The sequence below is a fragment of the Brachycentrus maculatus genome, unplaced genomic scaffold, assembly GCF_059751285.1.
Source record: "Brachycentrus maculatus isolate JH-2025_06_01 unplaced genomic scaffold, ASM5975128v1 h1tg000186l, whole genome shotgun sequence".
NCBI classification, from domain to species: domain Eukaryota; kingdom Metazoa; phylum Arthropoda; class Insecta; order Trichoptera; family Brachycentridae; genus Brachycentrus; species Brachycentrus maculatus.
In genome coordinates, this window is record NW_028280937.1 from 1,474,041 (window position 1) to 1,495,000 (window position 20,960).

At 33.8% G+C, this 20,960-nt stretch overlaps 1 protein-coding gene across 2 annotated transcripts in view; it reads left to right on the forward strand.

The window, feature by feature from the left end:
• Positions 1-17,421: 17,421 nt before the first annotated feature.
• The window catches only part of LOC148307894 (uncharacterized), an 11,248-nt gene continuing 7,709 nt past the window's right edge, over positions 17,422-20,960 (forward strand). The window contains exons 1-4 of one of the 2 annotated variants that reach the window (XM_088262712.1): positions 17,429-17,580; positions 18,339-18,483; positions 19,879-19,967; positions 20,833-20,899. In XM_088262712.1, coding sequence (XP_088118838.1) covers positions 19,911-19,967; positions 20,833-20,899 — 124 coding nt within the window. In that variant the 5' untranslated portion in view covers positions 17,429-17,580; positions 18,339-18,483; positions 19,879-19,910. Of the gene's footprint in view, positions 17,581-18,338; positions 18,484-19,878; positions 19,968-20,832; positions 20,900-20,960 lie in introns of both variants that reach the window. The other variant, XM_088262711.1, reaches the window with a different exon arrangement.

Below are 20,960 nucleotides of genomic sequence, written 5' to 3' on the forward strand. Positions count from 1 at the left end.
TTTAATTCGGATATATTTATTTTGGCGAAATTATCACTGTTAGGATTTATTGTGTTAGGATTTATTTTGCTGCCCCACGTTGCTGGTCCAAAACCGACATTTTAAAATTGTGTTTTAAAGTTTGGCTGTAATTTGAAAATGTGAAGCCTAACTCTGCTATTTAAGAGCTTGACACAGATTACTATACTATTATTTTTAAATAAGGTTGTTTAGATGAATGCATGTGAAACAGCTGTCACTAAATTATAAATAAATTACTTTATTTAAAATGAAACTTTGTTTTAAAATCACAGTAAATATTTTATTTTAACTTCATTATAATGTCCCCTTCTTTATCAAGACTGATTAATACTCTTGTCAGTCTTGTCTTCTAATCAGTCTTTATAAAGAAGCGGTTAGCTTGAAAACCGGTAGACATTATAATTAAGTTATAATAAAATATTTTTAGTGATTTTAAAACAAAGTTACATTTTCATTATAAAATGGAAAATCACAAAGTTAGTGCTTCAAATATAAATTATAAATAAATTACTAATTGAATCATAAACTAATTGAAATTATAAAAAGGGGAATATTTGCAACTTTGAACTAAATTGAATCATAAAAAGGGGAATATTTGCAACTTTGAACTAAATTGAATCATAAAAAGGGGAATATTTGTAACTTTGAACTAAATTGAATCATAAAAAGGGGAATATTTGCAACTTTGAACTAAATTGAATCATAAAAAGGGGAATATTTGCAACTTTGAACTAAATTGAATCATAAAAAGGGGAATATTTGCAACTTTTTAAAGAATATGCCAAATGACTTATTTACGAGAACAATGTTAATATGGATTTTTCCAAAGGTTCCGGAGAAAATCATAGCTTTGCATTAAGCTAATACTTCGCATTAAGGTATTGGTTACATTTTATTCCATTCCTCATTACTGAGGGTTGTGACCCTTGCGGAAGCAATGACTCTTCTCCAGCTATCCCTCGACTGCACCGCACGTAGCGCTCCAACCACCGAGGTGCCTGCTGCTGCCTTAACTTGATCGGTCAATCACGTGGGGATCTTCCTCTCCCTTTCTTACACTTCAGGCAACGTGTCCAAAGAACTGGAGAATCCGTCGTGTATAGACATTGGCCAGATAAGATTTCATTCTGTTAAACTATTCTAAAACAGTATAATTTATTATTAGATTAAAACCAATATTTGTTTGGTCTGATGTCAGACAGTCTGATGATGTCGGTAACGACGAAACCCGGTCGCTGGTCAAATAAAAAAGTGGAAAAGCTAAAAATATTGGTTTTAATCTAATAATAAATTAAAAATGCAATTCCATCACGAAGTGTCAGTGGATAATATAAATCTATTAAAACAGTATAGTTACACGACTACCTAACAACGTTTGAGTTGTGGCTTTGTCCTCGTCAATGAGCGATATCATTGCAAGTACAGTTAGTAGTCTCTAGTATTTGTGGATTTATTATTTGCAGTGTGGTGTCTTTACTAATGATATTATGTTTGAACATTGTTTTAGTGATTACAGGATGACTTACAAAACTTACAAAATGACTTTGTTTAAAATCATATGTAGCTTATTGTAACTTTATTATGATGTTGGGCGGATCGGAAGCGAGCGGCTTTTTCCCCAAGACTAATTCGAACTTGGAAAAAAAAAACTAATAATGTCGGTTAGCTGAGCTTGTTCGTTTGAATGTCGTGTTTTTTTGTTGTTCAGCAGTTGCAGATGACGGAATCAGGGATAGTCAATAAGCGGAATTTTTTTAAATAATGGTCATTCAAATAAATATCAAGATATACATATTAAGTGTCTCAAAAGAGGTAGAGTATCTTTTTATACAAAAGTAATATGTAAATATGCATTTGCAGGGTTTAGAGCCTGCTATTGGCAGATGTTAGTGATCACTTTATACACTGCCGTGGTAAATTAAATATCTATATTCTCACCTATGGTCAGAGCGGAAAAGCCATACATTTCATTTTATTTACAAAATTGTATTCAAGATACATATAAAGTGATTTAAAACAAAGTTATTTTGTAGAATGAAAAGATTTGTTTGGTTAATTTGTGTATGTAGAAGTGAGAGTCGTTAGCCGAGAGTGGTCTCCTAAATACGTAGTTACCTTTAGTGCTATTTAAATAAATGGATGATTTCATCTAGGAGTGTATTATGTGAATGCTTTATTCAGTTTTCTTATTAAACTGTCAAAGGTTGTTATATTTATTTTGTTCTTATTACTGATGTTTAAATTTTTATCTATAAAACTGTAGTTGCATTGCGGGACTCGCATGGTTAAGGTCCAGTTTTATCAAACACTCGAATAATAATCATCTAGTGCAAAATGACGACATGTGCAATTTTGTTATTCAGAGATATGCTAGGACAACTTTTTTTCTTCATTTTATTGATATCAAAACATAAATGAACAAGTTGATTAAGATTGGAATATAAAAGTCTGGGTATTTAGAGAGCTTACGACCGGTCATTGGCTGGTTTAAGTGATCGCTTTATACATTATACATATAACATTCGTAATTCTCTCAAATTTATAGAAGTTTTGTGATACTTTAAGTGAAAACTTAACTTCGTAGGCACAGACAGGCTTTATAGAGTATTACATATCATAAAAAGTGATCTCTTAAACTCTTCTTCTCCGTCTTATTCCTCATTGCTGAGGGTTGTGACCATTGTGGAAGCGATGCCTCTTCTCCGGTTATCCCTTGCCTGCGCTGCACGTAGCGCTCCAACCATTGGCCATTGTGGAAGCGATGCCTCTTCTCCGGTTATCCCTTGCCTGCGCTGCACGTAGCGCTCCAACCACTGGGGGATCTTCCTCACCCTCTCTTCCCCTCCAAGCTACCCATCACAACTAGTCGTTCCAGGCTATCCTCGTTGCCACGCGCAACGTGAAAAGAACTGGAGAATTCGTCGGGTACAGACGTTGGCCAGAGTCGAGCCTTCCAAGCGTAGGTCCTGGCGAATGAATTCATCGGTGCGTCTAGCTGTCCATGGAATTCGGAGCATGCGCCTCCAACACCACATTTCAAAGGCATCAATTTTTCTCCTTTCTGCTGCTTTTCTCTTAAACTATCCGATGACATATCGTAAGCCCTGTAAATACTTAGATTTCCATATTCCCATCTCAATGAACTTCAGACAGATGGAGGTCTGAAGTTATCAATAAAATCTGTTATAAATATCTCCTAAGCGGAACACATCAAACAAAGATTTTGTAAATTTTTGATTTCATTTAATAATGTTGGAAATCTTTCCATTATGTATTTTTTTTTTAAATTTCTAATTTTATTTAATGCACAGTAAAACCCTATAAAAGTGGATAAGTTAAACATATCAACATATTTAGTTCAATTCCCACTTAGGTCAGTATGATTGACATAGTATTCACTTGAACAACTAACCCCGTGGTCCGTACTCTCTAAAACATGGTAAGTCTGAACATGCTATCTACTTAGAATTTTATTTAATGCACAGTAAAACCCTATAAAAGTGGATAAGTTAAACATATCAACATATTTAGTTCAATTCCCACTTAGGTCAGTATGATTGACATAGTATTCACTTGAACAACTAACCCCGTGGTCCGTACTCTCTAAAACATGGTAAGTCTGAACATGCTATCTACTTAGAATTTTATTTAATGCACAGTAAAACCCTATAAAAGTGGATAAGTTAAACATATCAACATATTTAGTTCAATTCCCACTTAGGTCAGTATGATTGACATAGTATTCACTTGAACAACTAACCCCGTGGTCCGTACTCTCTAAAACATGGTAAGTCTGAACATGCTATCTACTTAGAATTTTATTTAATGCACAGTAAAACCCTATAAAAGTGGATAAGTTAAACATATCAACATATTTAGTTCAATTCCCACTTAGGTCAGTATGATTGACATAGTATTCACTTGAACAACTAACCCCGTGGTCCGTACTCTCTAAAACATGGTAAGTCTGAACATGCTATCTACTTAGAATTTTATTTAATGCACAGTAAAACCCTATAAAAGTGGATAAGTTAAACATATCAACATATTTAGTTCAATTCCCACTTAGGTCAGTATGATTGACATAGTATTCACTTAGTATTCACTGTACAACAACCCCGTGGTCCGTACTCTCATTACAACATGTGTAAGTCTGAACATGCTATCTACTTTAAATTTTATTTAATGCCCAGTAAAACCCTAAAAAGTGGATAAGTTAAACATATCAACATATTCAGAGATCTATACGTATATCTATTTAGTATTCACTTGAACAACTAACCCCGTGGTCCGTACTCTCTAAAACATGGTAAGTCTGAACATGCTATCTACTTAGAATTTTATTTAATGCACAGTAAAACCCTATAAAAGTGGATAAGTTAAACATATCAACATATTTAGTTCAATTCCCACTTAGGTCAGTATGATTGACATAGTATTCACTTGAACAACTAACCCCGTGGTCCGTACTCTCTAAAACATGGTAAGTCTGAACATGCTATCTACTTAGAATTTTATTTAATGCACAGTAAAACCCTATAAAAGTGGATAAGTTAAACATATCAACATATTTAGTTCAATTCCCACTTAGGTCAGTATGATTGACATAGTATTCACTTGAACAACTAACCCCGTGGTCCGTACTCTCTAAAACATGGTAAGTCTGAACATGCTATCTACTTAGAATTTTATTTAATGCACAGTAAAACCCTATAAAAGTGGATAAGTTAAACATATCAACATATTTAGTTCAATTCCCACTTAGGTCAGTATGATTGACATAGTATTCACTTGAACAACTAACCCCGTGGTCCGTACTCTCTAAAACATGGTAAGTCTGAACATGCTATCTACTTAGAATTTTATTTAATGCACAGTAAAACCCTATAAAAGTGGATAAGTTAAACATATCAACATATTTAGTTCAATTCCCACTTAGGTCAGTATGATTGACATAGTATTCACTTGAACAACTAACCCCGTGGTCCGTACTCTCTAAAACATGGTAAGTCTGAACATGCTATCTACTTAGAATTTTATTTAATGCACAGTAAAACCCTATAAAAGTGGATAAGTTAAACATATCAACATATTTAGTTCAATTCCCACTTAGGTCAGTATGATTGACATAGTATTCACTTGAACAACTAACCCCGTGGTCCGTACTCTCTAAAACATGGTAAGTCTGAACATGCTATCTACTTAGAATTTTATTTAATGCACAGTAAAACCCTATAAAAGTGGATAAGTTAAACATATCAACATATTTAGTTCAATTCCCACTTAGGTCAGTATGATTGACATAGTATTCACTTGAACAACTAACCCCGTGGTCCGTACTCTCTAAAACATGGTAAGTCTGAACATGCTATCTACTTAGAATTTTATTTAATGCACAGTAAAACCCTATAAAAGTGGATAAGTTAAACATATCAACATATTTAGTTCAATTCCCACTTAGGTCAGTATGATTGACATAGTATTCACTTGAACAACTAACCCCGTGGTCCGTACTCTCTAAAACATGGTAAGTCTGAACATGCTATCTACTTAGAATTTTATTTAATGCACAGTAAAACCCTATAAAAGTGGATAAGTTAAACATATCAACATATTTAGTTCAATTCCCACTTAGGTCAGTATGATTGACATAGTATTCACTTGAACAACTAACCCCGTGGTCCGTACTCTCTAAAACATGGTAAGTCTGAACATGCTATCTACTTAGAATTTTATTTAATGCACAGTAAAACCCTATAAAAGTGGATAAGTTAAACATATCAACATATTTAGTTCAATTCCCACTTAGGTCAGTATGATTGACATAGTATTCACTTGAACAACTAACCCCGTGGTCCGTACTCTCTAAAACATGGTAAGTCTGAACATGCTATCTACTTAGAATTTTATTTAATGCACAGTAAAACCCTATAAAAGTGGATAAGTTAAACATATCAACATATTTAGTTCAATTCCCACTTAGGTCAGTATGATTGACATAGTATTCACTTGAACAACTAACCCCGTGGTCCGTACTCTCTAAAACATGGTAAGTCTGAACATGCTATCTACTTAGAATTTTATTTAATGCACAGTAAAACCCTATAAAAGTGGATAAGTTAAACATATCAACATATTTAGTTCAATTCCCACTTAGGTCAGTATGATTGACATAGTATTCACTTGAACAACTAACCCCGTGGTCCGTACTCTCTAAAACATGGTAAGTCTGAACATGCTATCTACTTAGAATTTTATTTAATGCACAGTAAAACCCTATAAAAGTGGATAAGTTAAACATATCAACATATTTAGTTCAATTCCCACTTAGGTCAGTATGATTGACATAGTATTCACTTGAACAACTAACCCCGTGGTCCGTACTCTCTAAAACATGGTAAGTCTGAACATGCTATCTACTTAGAATTTTATTTAATGCACAGTAAAACCCTATAAAAGTGGATAAGTTAAACATATCAACATATTTAGTTCAATTCCCACTTAGGTCAGTATGATTGACATAGTATTCACTTGAACAACTAACCCCGTGGTCCGTACTCTCTAAAACATGGTAAGTCTGAACATGCTATCTACTTAGAATTTTATTTAATGCACAGTAAAACCCTATAAAAGTGGATAAGTTAAACATATCAACATATTTAGTTCAATTCCCACTTAGGTCAGTATGATTGACATAGTATTCACTTGAACAACTAACCCCGTGGTCCGTACTCTCTAAAACATGGTAAGTCTGAACATGCTATCTACTTAGAATTTTATTTAATGCACAGTAAAACCCTATAAAAGTGGATAAGTTAAACATATCAACATATTTAGTTCAATTCCCACTTAGGTCAGTATGATTGACATAGTATTCACTTGAACAACTAACCCCGTGGTCCGTACTCTCTAAAACATGGTAAGTCTGAACATGCTATCTACTTAGAATTTTATTTAATGCACAGTAAAACCCTATAAAAGTGGATAAGTTAAACATATCAACATATTTAGTTCAATTCCCACTTAGGTCAGTATGATTGACATAGTATTCACTTGAACAACTAACCCCGTGGTCCGTACTCTCTAAAACATGGTAAGTCTGAACATGCTATCTACTTAGAATTTTATTTAATGCACAGTAAAACCCTATAAAAGTGGATAAGTTAAACATATCAACATATTTAGTTCAATTCCCACTTAGGTCAGTATGATTGACATAGTATTCACTTGAACAACTAACCCCGTGGTCCGTACTCTCTAAAACATGGTAAGTCTGAACATGCTATCTACTTAGAATTTTATTTAATGCACAGTAAAACCCTATAAAAGTGGATAAGTTAAACATATCAACATATTTAGTTCAATTCCCACTTAGGTCAGTATGATTGACATAGTATTCACTTGAACAACTAACCCCGTGGTCCGTACTCTCTAAAACATGGTAAGTCTGAACATGCTATCTACTTAGAATTTTATTTAATGCACAGTAAAACCCTATAAAAGTGGATAAGTTAAACATATCAACATATTTAGTTCAATTCCCACTTAGGTCAGTATGATTGACATAGTATTCACTTGAACAACTAACCCCGTGGTCCGTACTCTCTAAAACATGGTAAGTCTGAACATGCTATCTACTTAGAATTTTATTTAATGCACAGTAAAACCCTATAAAAGTGGATAAGTTAAACATATCAACATATTTAGTTCAATTCCCACTTAGGTCAGTATGATTGACATAGTATTCACTTGAACAACTAACCCCGTGGTCCGTACTCTCTAAAACATGGTAAGTCTGAACATGCTATCTACTTAGAATTTTATTTAATGCACAGTAAAACCCTATAAAAGTGGATAAGTTAAACATATCAACATATTTAGTTCAATTCCCACTTAGGTCAGTATGATTGACATAGTATTCACTTGAACAACTAACCCCGTGGTCCGTACTCTCTAAAACATGGTAAGTCTGAACATGCTTCTTCTTCTTCATCTTCTTGCTCAATGCTGAGCGTCGTGGTCTTCTGGAATGTCAGGCACTTGGTGCACAAGTCCTCTCCATTCTTCCCTGTCCTGGGCCAACTTGATGGCAGCGTTTAGCGAGGATCCGGTTAATTCCTTTATTTGGTCTGTCCATCTTGTTGGAGACCGTCCTCTTGCCCGCTTGCCTTCAACTGTACCTGTTACTACCAGTTTTTCAAGACTCTTCTCGTTCTTTCTGGCGATATGCCCAAAGTAGGACAGAATCCTTTTCCTGCAAGTCGTGGAGAGTCTTTCTGTCACTGACAGTTCGCGGAGAATGGAGACGTTTGTGCGTCTTGCAGTCCAGGGAATGCGCAGCATCCTCCTCCAGCACCACATTTCAAACACATCCAACATATGTCTTTCCTTTTTCCTCAGTGTCCATGTTTCCACTCCATACAGCGCAATGGAGAATACAAGAGATTTCACTAGACGGAACATGCTATCTACTTAGAATTTGCGATGACAAAAATGGTGTATTACTATTACGTTTTGATTTTATATAAAAAAATTAAAGAAATTACTGATATTATGTGGAATAGTATTACTAACTGTTACTCTCATTAATGGATTCGGCTGTCACTTTTTGGGGTAATATCTATTCAATTTTAATTCAAATTCGACTTGATAAATACCTCTATTACTTAAAATCCATTGTGACACTTGCTTCAATTCATTCCACATCATTTTCAAACACCGTATGTGAAGCTAAATTGAAATTTCAGAGTTGTGTCCTCGGTATGTTGAAGGATGAAGAGGGGGTAGGAGCTGTGTTTACTTTTATTTTTATCAGTCGGAACGTGGACAAAAGGGGGTAGGCTTTGGTCTTATTCATATTATTTATTATGGGTTTGTTACCATTTATATTTTTATAAATTTCTCTTCTTCAAAATATTGCAGATTGTTACTTTCGTTTTAATAATTTTTAGGATTTCTGTTATTGTTGTTATGTGTGATCGTTATCAGCAAAAATCCTATCATATATTACAACAATAAATGATAGTGCTTGACCCTGCTAATATCTGCATTAATGCAGCTTCTCATACATGCAAGCTGACTATTTATTTAATTGTTTACCTCATCTTGGCGTAATAAACACTGAAGATAACACTGCATGGACGCGATCAGTGCCCTATGATCAGCATTATCAGTGCCTTATCGAGTGGAGTAAAAGAAGAAGACATGATTTTATACTTCAATAAAAATTATTCATAATATTTTTTTTTCTCTTCTCGATTATCCGGACCATTAATCCCAAATTATTCAAAATAATCAGGTTTAGCTATTATTGATTTTTTTTGCAATAAATAATAAATATAAGAATGTTTCCTTTTTTATGAAATGTTGATAAATTATTGTTCTTGTTATATTGAATAAATATGTGTGCATTTCACTGTCTGCCACCACATTTGTCCGCCCCTGTAGTGTAATGGCTACCAAGTTTAGCTACCGTGCTGGAGATCCCGGTTTCGATTCCCAGGGGAGGTGATAATTAATAATTAGTAATAATAATAGGTAGTGATATTCCTCTCTTTTATTTAATATTTACCCAAGAAGAGCAGGAGTGATTACCTTGCCTTCGTGTAAGTATCCATCGAGAAAACACCTATGACTGTTATGATACTGCTATGATCTATTTCTTTGCGCATTCCTCTGCAAGTGCATCGAATTAGACTTTTAGCCTTTTGACTGCACACTTCACATTTCATTCTAACATCGCTTCAATCATTTATGATTATATCAGCATTCTCCAAAGTTATCTCATTTCTCTAATGGTCATTGATATTTTTGCGGTTATGGCGGTTTATGGAGTGGCATAAGTGGCGCCACAGTACTGTCGGTGTAACGACTAACTGTAAAGTTGCAAAGTGACGTTTGCTATTACTTAACCTAACCTAATCATACAAATATAAAAAAGAAAACTATGTATTATCCAACGTGTATCGTTATTTGCAGATGAACAAACCTTTTTTTATATGCTTCGATCCAACTTTTCCCGTAGTGATATAAATTCATTCATTATTCCCAGAAGATAATAAAAATACACGCCTCTGTTTGAAACAAGATGAATAAACTTGTCAAAAATCAGTACACCAACAAGTCTACAAAAACAGGTACCGTGGCGTAGTGGGTTCTAGCCAATAGGCTCGACTTCGCAACAGACGTTGCGGGTTCCATTTATTCTGGATAGGTTTGTTGATTCTTGATAGGTTGTATTTTTCAAATGAACCTTGCTATCCTACCAGCTGACCGTTATTTAGCTTTACAGCAGGCTAAAGGATGCCGTTAGCAGCACTATACACGCTCAGTGAAAACGCATACAAGTTTAGGAAAAACGTTTTTCTCGCAAAACTCTCAACATATAGATACAGAAATGTGTATTCTTTAGAGCAGTGATCGCCACACGGCAGCTGACAAGCTACAGGTAGCTCGCCTAGGCTTTTTCCTTGGCTCGCATAGGATATTCAATTTTCCTAGTAAATTTTATTATTGAACTCCAAAAATAAATAAAAATTGTGCTTAATTTCAACAAAATGCTTAAAAGTTTGCTGTTAAGATTAATCTGATGTTCTTATTTGTTTGAACCGATATAAAAATATTATGTATGGTACAATAAGGGCTGATGATAAAAAAACTATAAAGAGGGAATTTGTATAGGTAGCTACCCGGCAAGTTCAATTTCTGAAAGTAGCTCACATCCTTATTGAGTTTAGAAACCACTGCTCCACAGAAATTAAAATAAAATAGTCTTAATGACAGGGTGATTTGTTCATTGTGTATATTTTGTACAGTGATCATACAGCATCAATAAGTTTAGTAAATTGTGCAAAAGATTGAGGCACTTTAAGAAGATCATTACTAACATATAAACAATTATACATATGGTGAGAATCAAAGTTCTTGGAACCGTATGTATATATGTATAATGTTTTTTCAAATGAAATGTAATTTTGATCCACTAATGGATCAGGTTTGTTTTTGCATTAAACTTCATCCTTATTGGTTTTGTTCCGCTAACTATTAAACCATTGGTTGGAATTTTTATGGTAACAGAACATGTAAGTATGTACATAGCCATAAGGAAACCTGAAACTTGGAATGTTCTCGAATTAATGAGTGAATGCTTCGCAGAAACTGAGCGATCGAGAGCAGTGGCGAGCACTGAAATGTTTCCAGATTGAAAATATCACTTTTTAAAAATTAAAAATAAACTTTTTGTTGTCTTGATAGATTTTCAGTCCAAATTATTAATGCTCATATAATTTTAAAAACCACATATTTATTCAAAGTAAAATTACATACGTACATAACACTAACAATTATCAAACACCAACAGAATCAGTACCTTCTTTGTTGTTCCTCTTTTTTTATTACTGCTTCAATACATTTTGGCATGGATTTCATCAAATTTTGTATAAGACTTGGGAAAAAATTTAAAACCACGCTTTTTCAATGATGTTTTTAAGGTTTTCCTTTGACGAAGGCTTCAGTTTATTTATTTCGATTGCCATTTGATGCCGCAAGTTCTCGATAGGGGTCAGGTCAGGACTATTTCCGGGCCAATTCAGTGTTGGAATTCCATGAATTTTCATCTATTTACCTTCCAGCGGGCGCGTTGAAAATTTTTCTTCGAGCGGGGGCGCATGTCATCAATTTTATGTCATTAAGTTTTCTGTATGTAAATTGTCTTTTCTTTATATAAATGTTACGAAATTGCTGCTATGTCTTTCACCATCGTGTAAATTTATTTTTTTCAATTGAAAATTCTTCCATTGTTTTCTCCTCTCTTCGGTTGGTCTGACATGTTTTCCTGTTAAAACACGTCAAAAATAAATATAAAAAAAATACATTTAGCTGTAAAGTAAATTATTTAAATGAAAAATAATAGGAAAATTAGTTTATTTCCATATAAAATACACTAAAGAGCAATTTTTTTAAATTTACATTCAAAGAAAATTACCAAATTTCAATGAAAAACAAAAATTGCTTAGCACACTATGTTGTAGTTTAGAGAGACACTGACCCTGGAATAGCTCGGAGCTTGACGCTTGCAATGAAGTGGTAAGAGTGGAGGAAACGATAAGGCGCATTTGTCATAAATTTAATGACGACGCGCACGCTGGAAGGTTAACCAAAAATATTTTAAAAGTTTTTTTTTTTGAAAATTATATATCAGTGTCCGAAAAAATAATACTTACAGTTTTTGTTCAGTGACACGGTGCAGTCATCTTGGAAAATGTAATCAGAAATATAGGAATAATGCATTTCAATTAACTAAATAAATCTCTCCCAACTTTGCAAACTCTCCCTTCTGCATGTGTAGTTCCTTTTAATTAGCATTCATAAAAATAATACTGACAGTTTTTGTTCAGTGACACGGTGCAGTCATCTTGGAAAATGTACTCAGAAATATAGGAATAATGCATTTCAATTAACTAAATAAATCTCTCCCAACTTTGCAAACTCTCCCTTCTGCATGCGTAGTTCCTTTTAATTAGCATTCATAAAAATAATACTGACAGTCACGGTGCAGTCATCTTGGAAAATGTACTCAGAAATATAGGAATAATGCATTTCAATTAACTAAATAAATCTCTCCCAACTTTGCAAACTCTCCCTTCTGCATGCGTAGTTCCTTTTAATTAGCATTCATAAAAATAATACTGACAGTTTTTGTTCAGTGACACGGTGCAGTCATCTTGGAAAATGTACTCAGAAATATAGGAATAATGCATTTCAATTAACTAAATAAATCTCTCCCAACTTTGCAAACTCTCCCTTCTGCATGCGTAGTTCCTTTTAATTAGCATTCATAAAAATAATACTGACAGTTTTTGTTCAGTGACACGGTGCAGTCATCTTGGAAAATGTACTCAGAAATATAGGAATAATGCATTTCAATTAACTAAATAAATCTCTCCCAACTTTGCAAACTCTCCCTTCTGCATGCGTACTTCCTTTTAATTAGCATTCATAATAATTTGGACCAAAAATCTATCAATAATTCACAACAACAATTTTTTTTAATAAAGTGATATTTTCAGTCTTGTAACATTTCAGTGCTCGCCACTGTATATACACATCACATACGGAAGTAAATATTCAGATTATTGTCGGAAAAACACGATTATCCTACCTATACGTATAGAATGGATACTTATGGAAAAAAATAGGTAAAACTTTTCCGGAATGTTCTCTCAAAAACAAAAATGAAAAATGGAAAAATGATTTTTGATTTTAATTATATGTACATGTGTCCCATTTGAAATTTTTTCGCACCCCATGGATTTCTGCCTACAAAAACAACGGCTTCCACACAAATCATATTAACTTAGCGGGGTTTTGTGATTCTGACATTTTACAACCTCTGTTTGCACCCAAATGATGGCATAATGGGGAAATTATAGTTATAATTCATACATGAAGGGCAAGGTGATCATTTCTATACTTCAGATTTAATAGAGGAGTGGAATATATTAGAAGGGCATTAGATAATGTACATGAAATAACTAAGATGATAGGATATTGCTGCTATAAGCAGCAACAGGACACTCGGGGTCACATACTTACTCTTGCTAACTTGCGTCACTAAAAAACTAATAAAAAACAAACAAAGTTTTCTGTTTTGTTTTTAATGATAACCATATATTTATTTTTTTAAAAACTCAAAAAATAAGTTCAATAACAAAATACTCTTTATTATAATATTATAATATAGAGTATTTTGGTTATAAATATCCAGGGCGTTTTTTTAAACGAAAAAGGTCCCGGAACTCGCTTCATGTTAAGCTTTTTACTAAAAAAATTAATTCAATTATTATTTAAATATTCATTACAATACCATATTATACCATTTTGAAGAATTATATAAATATAGATTGTAATTACGTAAGCGCAAATATTGTTTCTTCTGATTTTAAAAATTTATCTGTGGTATCTGTATATAAAAAAAGGTGCCAGCCGTTCCACCGCATTACATGGAAAAAAGTCCTCTATATCCCTATATCGTTCATAAAATAGATTAATGTTGGAGCCGTCCAACACTAATCTATTTTAAATTTGAGATTTCTAAATCAACGGGTTCTTTTCAATGTATCTGATCTTCCTTTTGTGAAAGTTATATTTTGCCGACAGGCATGAGTAAAGAATCGTTCTATTTCTACATTTGAGTTTTTCTATTTCAGAATAACTTTAACTTAGATATATCCACTGTAGATGCTGACCGAGAGCGATGTTACGTATTAGAGCGAACAGATTCAATGTTCCTACTACTGACACATTCTGAGCTTGACTTGTGTTGGAAGGGCGAACCTTGAGCTGAGCTCCTCTAGCACCGATGTTTGTCATACCCACAAACACTGGAGCGTGTCGGTACCAATTTCCTCGACCGACATATTCCCGTGTGGATGGGAGGTTTAATAATAAGTCTACCGATTCACATTGAGCGCTAGCCACACCATGTAGGATTCATTCACAAAAAATCTAAAATTATTTTTGCAATGGAAAGCGAGTAATTACGATGAAATAAACAAATCTGGATTTAATCCGGATTAGCAAGCGGATTATTTAAAACATCGACCTTGACGATTTGCTGAAACCCGGGAAGCTGGCTGTTTAGTTTCTTTAGTTTTTATATTAAAAATTTATTCTTAACCATCTTTGTTGTTGGACAAAGAGTTGAAAAAGCAATAGAGTTCAATAAAACAGCTTACCTCTGCTTTGTAGATCTTACCAAAGCATTCCATAAGTCAGATTAAAATATCATTAAAATCATCGATGAATATTAGCTTGTATTAATTACCTTCTAATATAGTGAAACTTATAAAAGGTCTGAACACCAACAGCTACACTAGGAATAAAGTGGATGGCGAACTCACGAGTTCAGTTCCCACTCCAGGCGGAATCAGGCGAGGAGATAGCCTCAGCCCATTTCTTTGCAATTTGATCATGGATGAATTGATAGAAGAGGTTGCCAACATGAACCAGGGCCCAGGCCCAGTCGGGCGGGCAAAGAATCAGTAATCTCTGCTACGCTGACGATGCCGTTATTATAGAAGACGAAGACCACTTCCAAAGAATGCTTTTCGAGTTTCATCCGCAAAGTACAACATGATGATATCCATTGACAAGACTAAAAGCATGACCATATCAAAGAGTCCAGTAAGATGCAAATTGGTTGTAAATAACCGTTGAACAGGTGATGGAATTTAAGTAAAGATATTCCAAGAGGAGTTGACGTTAGTAGCTACGGTGATCTCTATGATGAGACTCAAAAACAAATCAACAAGGCTCCTGCTGTATCTGGATGCCTCAGAAACATAGAATGGAGGATTAACCCTTTGAACTCGTAAAAAAGATGTAAATGGGTTTTACGCAACTCGAGATTTTTAAGCAAAAATATGAGAAAAAACTTAAGTATTTGTAGAAAATTAAAAAAATATATATTTTGGAAAGGTAGGAAATCAAATTTTGCATTATTCTTTACAAATATGTACTTCTAACAGAAAATTATAAATTATGTAAGAAAAAAAGGCAAATTTTAGTTTTTGTAATTTCTTAAAGTATGATATTTTTCGAAAAAATCGCCCAAATGCATCCTCGGGTTTCCAGGACATTTCAATAGTTTCAATAGTTGCTGGCCCCAAAAAAAAGTTTGCGCCACCATTTTAGAGATTTTCTAAGAAAACAATATGAAGAAGCATATTGATCAGCCCTATCAACTCCACCCATTGATTTTGTATATTTGAATACAATATTTGGTTTGCTGGAATCTCTACATCTCGCCAATTCTGCCAGATGGAACGTGAGGATAATTCCATGGCATCTATTTGTGTCCTCGCATTCGTTTCCTTAACAATTTCATTAGCTAGTTCATCAGTAAAAAATCATTTTAAAAATTGGACAGGTTCAGTTATAGATTCAGGAATCCGTGGACTCGTGTCGTGTGAGCCAATATCAAACTCTCTTGTCTCCAACAAGTCGTCTTCTTCGACCATATCCACCCAATCCTCGTCTAGTACATCTTTCTCTTGTGTATGTAGATGGGATGCACCAGAACTGCTGCTTGTGTTTTTCTACTATGTCGAAATTGTCGGATAAATTCGCTTTCACTATTACTACTATCACATTGTATTGAAATATGGCCAGTACTGTCACTATCATAATCAAAGCTAAAATCATCTTCACTACTTTCTTCTTGATGCATTTTTATGACGCATAAAAAATACTCAAATAAAATAATGCGTATTTATTAGTGTAAAACTTAAAACCTGCAAAATATGCAAACAATCAGTAGCAGGTACCGTACACAACTGGATGTTAACAATAAAGTACCTGTTAGTGTCCCCCAGGGTGTTGTAAATAATAAAATAGGTACCTATTGTTTATGGCGCCGCTGAGGCGCCTAATGAGTGCAATTAATATTTATTGTGTCGCCGTGGCGGCGCCTAACGAGTCGATAGGGCTAAACACACGAGAATAGTAAAATGAAGATATACAAAACATGTGTTTGACCAATAGCCATTGAGGCAAGAGCAGATACTTCTAGAACAAAGTCTCGACTTGGAATCTCCGAGATGAAAACTCTCCGATCGATAACCGGAAATACATTACGAGACCGTGTAAGAAACACCTATATAGGTGTTTCTTACACGGATCCGGATATCCGGAGCATATGTAAGACGGAAGATATCGTGAGATGGGGACGACAACGAGGCGATACTGAAATGAGCATTTAAATAGAATGTCAGAAAACAGACTTCCACGTATCAAGGAAACCCTGAAGGACGCAGACCCCCTGGCAGCCATCCAAAAGAGTGGAGAGATAGCTTCCCAGCTGACTCCCGTCAACATCTCAAGAGCGACAGGCGGAGGCACAAACAGATCCTTAAAAAGAAGAATAAAATTAGAAAACAATGAACTTATCCCAAGTATATGACTCAATCATTTACAGACATCATTTAGGATACAGCCTGAAGGTTGGACGTTTTTCTTATTTTCTTTCATTCTCGTTTTTCTTAAGAATGTTAATAAATTAAGCCTAATATCATTTCACCCCTTTTGAATGTTGAACAATGTGTGGTTTATTTTTGTTAGCGAGAGTTGATTAGTGTATGTTCATTAGTAAGCCGATTGCTATTGAATGTATTTGTCAGCGCAAGGGTACCGAGAGGGAGATTTTCACTAGAATTTTAATTACTGTTTCTAATTTTTACACACTTGTTTCTTCAAACTCTTAAACCTTTCTCACTTTAAAAAAAATTAGAGCATTGTTCAAATATCGAAATATCAGAATGAAAATAAAAACATTTGATAAAAATAATAAAATTGAGTGTTGTATGCATTGACCTCAAGTTACTTGTCACATTATCACCTTATGCATTCTATAAATAGAATGCGATTTGAGTTGACAGTGTAATTGTGCATTTCTCTTACCTACTGCTAACAACTTTAATTCTTATTTTGCAATGAACGTTTTAAGAATAATACTAGTGTATTATGTTATAACATCAGTGGACTGTCAATATAAGAGACTAGGTATGATACATATTTATAAATATATATATATATATGTCGAGTTGTATTGTCTATTTATAAGAATCCATGAGGTGATAATGTGACAAGTAACTTGAGGTCAATGAATACAACACTCAATTTTATTATTTTATTTAATATTTTTATTTTCATTCTGACATTCTAGATGTTTCGGTATTTGAACAATGTTCTTTTTTTTAAAGTGAGAAAGGTTCAAGAGTTTGAATAAACAAATCAGTAAAAATTACAAACAGTAATATAAATTCTAGTGAAAATCTCCCTCTCGGTTTTGTCAGCGCAAGGGTTTGCGCTGACAAATTCATTTACAGTTTCCACTGTTCCTGTCTGTGTTATGAGAGGTTCCCCTCTCATAACGAGTTTAATTTGTTCCAGCATCTTACTCGTTAAGCGAAACATTTTTTCCCATACGAATCAATGTAAAATACAATAATGCATTCCAGGCCGAAAGAAAACTCAATTTTTTATTTAATTTTTTTTACTTGTATTCAAATAAAATAACTTATAAATGTTAAGAAGTGTAAACACTTGAAATATAATTTAGATATGAATTTATGACAAATAATAAATCTCTTTCAACTAGAAAAGTGTTTTAAGACATTTGTTTTAGACGACTTCTTCAAAATTTGGCAAAAATGTATCACAGCATTATCATTGCATATATTTGTAGCATAAATTTCCTCATAATTGATCCATCGCACTGTATTTGCCTTGCTTTATCATAATTAGAAAAGTTTTTTTAGATTCCACAACAATACCTATTTTTTTTCTAAGGAATGTTTAAGTAGACATTTTGCTTGAATAAAAAACGGACACTCCAATAAAACGACTCATCACTACCGAAATTGGTGTTTATCTGAAGAAATTTTGGACTTCCCAGGTTCATAGGTAGTTATGAATTGTTCTTAGAAGTAATAAAACCATGACTCAAACAAAGGGTTCAATTATTTTGAGCACGAAACTGGATTTTTTGTCTTAATTAGTCGCTCGGCTGTTTATGTTGCCAGGGGTGTATAAATAATATATACTGGGTGGCCCATCATCGTACGTATTCCTTGTAAGGGGTTATTACTCACCAAAAAATGAAAATATGACCTCAGTAAAAGTGCCTTACTTTTCCAGATATTTCCCAAATATCTACGCGCCAGATTTTTGAGGGCCACTTTTTAAATTTTTCATATTTTACAATTCTAATTTTTGTCTCATAATACTGAATAAGTATTCTATAGATCAAAGTCCAAAATATTACCAATACTGGCTTGCCTTGGCGGAATGATTTAAAAAGAAATCTTTCTTTGACTCTTCACCCTGAAAAAAAATATGACGCTAACCTGGCAAGTTATTTTAAAAGTTTGTTTAATGTATATCATTTTATATATAGTATAACATCTACTACATTTTACTTTCGAGAAAAAGATATTGCTTTTTTAATGCAAAATAAGGTGATTTTATCATATAGCAGAGAAGACCTGCAAACGTTGGTGACAAAAGTATATGTGTGCAAGGAAAATGATTTATTGATGAATGTTAGCAAATCCAAAATTATGGTTTTCGAAAGAGATGAATGTAGATCTGAGTTTAAAATATTGGTAAATGGAGAGATTTTGGAACAGGTAAATGATTTCGTATATTTGGGTAGTATGTTTTCTAGGGATGGAAAGATTGATAAAGACATAGAAAGGAGAGTGAAAATGCTGGGAACAAAGTGAATGGTGCACTGAAATCGGTTATAGCAAACAAAAACCTGTCAGCGAAAGCTAAACTGGGAGTACACAACGGAGTCCTGGTTCCGACCCTAATGTATGGAAGTGAAACATGGAGTTGGCAAAAGAAGGATGAAAGTAGACTTAATGCAGTCGAAATGCAATCTCTTAGAAGAATGTGCAACAAAACGATGTGCGATAGATGTTCGAATAGTGAAATAAGGAAGGAATGCAAAGCTGAGACAAGCATTATCGATAAAATTAAGAAAGGTGTGTTAAGATGGTTTGGACATGTAGAACAAATGAGTGAGAAAAGAACGATAAAACAAATTTATGAGGCGAATGTAATTGGAAAAAGGAGCAAAGGTAGGCCGAGAAAAACTTGGCAATATCTGGTATGCCAAATACTTAAAAGCGGTCAGGTTAGGAGTCGAAGTAGTCCGCGGGAATGTATGAGGAGATGGATGAACGTGGAAGAGGCGAAGAATGTTTGCAAAGACAGAGTGGTGTGGCGTTCTATTCTGCGGAAAGCGGCGTGATGGTTAGTCAGTTATGTTCATGCTTTTGTATATTGTTTTAGGATGTGACGATATTCGAGACATTGTAGATCTCATGAATCATTGCAGAAGGGAGTCTCATTCTAGAACCGGTATATCTCTGTACAAATTAGTAAGTAAAAATATCTCAAGCACTCACTAAATCATACATTTTATCTGCATAAATCAAATCTAATATCAAACGGGGTATCAACGCCACTTTTCTCTAAAGGAACGGCAATGTACAAGTTCATAAATTCAAAGAAACATCTGTTAGTCTCCCCTTGTTTGCGTCTCAAGCCAACCCCCATCCCATAAGGGAACTGGATGTAAAATCATGGCATGCTCTAGTAAAGTACCAGCGTCATCGCCAACAACCGATGGCGATGTGATGTTTAATGACATTTCCATATTACCTATCTTTATTTTAATGGTTTATTCATTGATATTTGCATTACATTTACTCAGTAGTAAAGTAAAACCCTTATCCGCACCCCAATGGTGCATAGGGCACTGCGTCAGCACGCTCGGCTACCGTTCTGGAGGACCCGGGTTCGATTCCCAGGGGGGGTAAAATAAATATGACTGATTTTTTCACTGTAATATTTATTCAATATTACCCTGGACTGGTACCTGAAGCGGAGGGCTGATCACCTTTCCTTCATGTGTGAACGATCAAGATAACACTGCGTTTATATGACGCAGTGCCCTATGCACCATTGGGGTGCGGATAAGGGTTTTATTATTATTATATATATATTTATATAAATAAATATATAAATATATATATAAATATATATATATATATATATATATATATATATATATATATATATATATATATATATATATATACATATATATACATATATATATATATATATATATATATATATATATATATATATATATATATATATATATATATATATATATATATATATATATATATATATATATATATATATATACATGAAAAACCTTGTTTTAATTTTCAGAGTTATTCCGGCTATGCAGAAAAACGGGCATATCATATCCGTAATTACCGTGCTGATGAATATGGAGGTACTCGCATAGTTATTATACTGATCTCAGTTTGTATGCTATAAGTAACTCAGTTTACAAA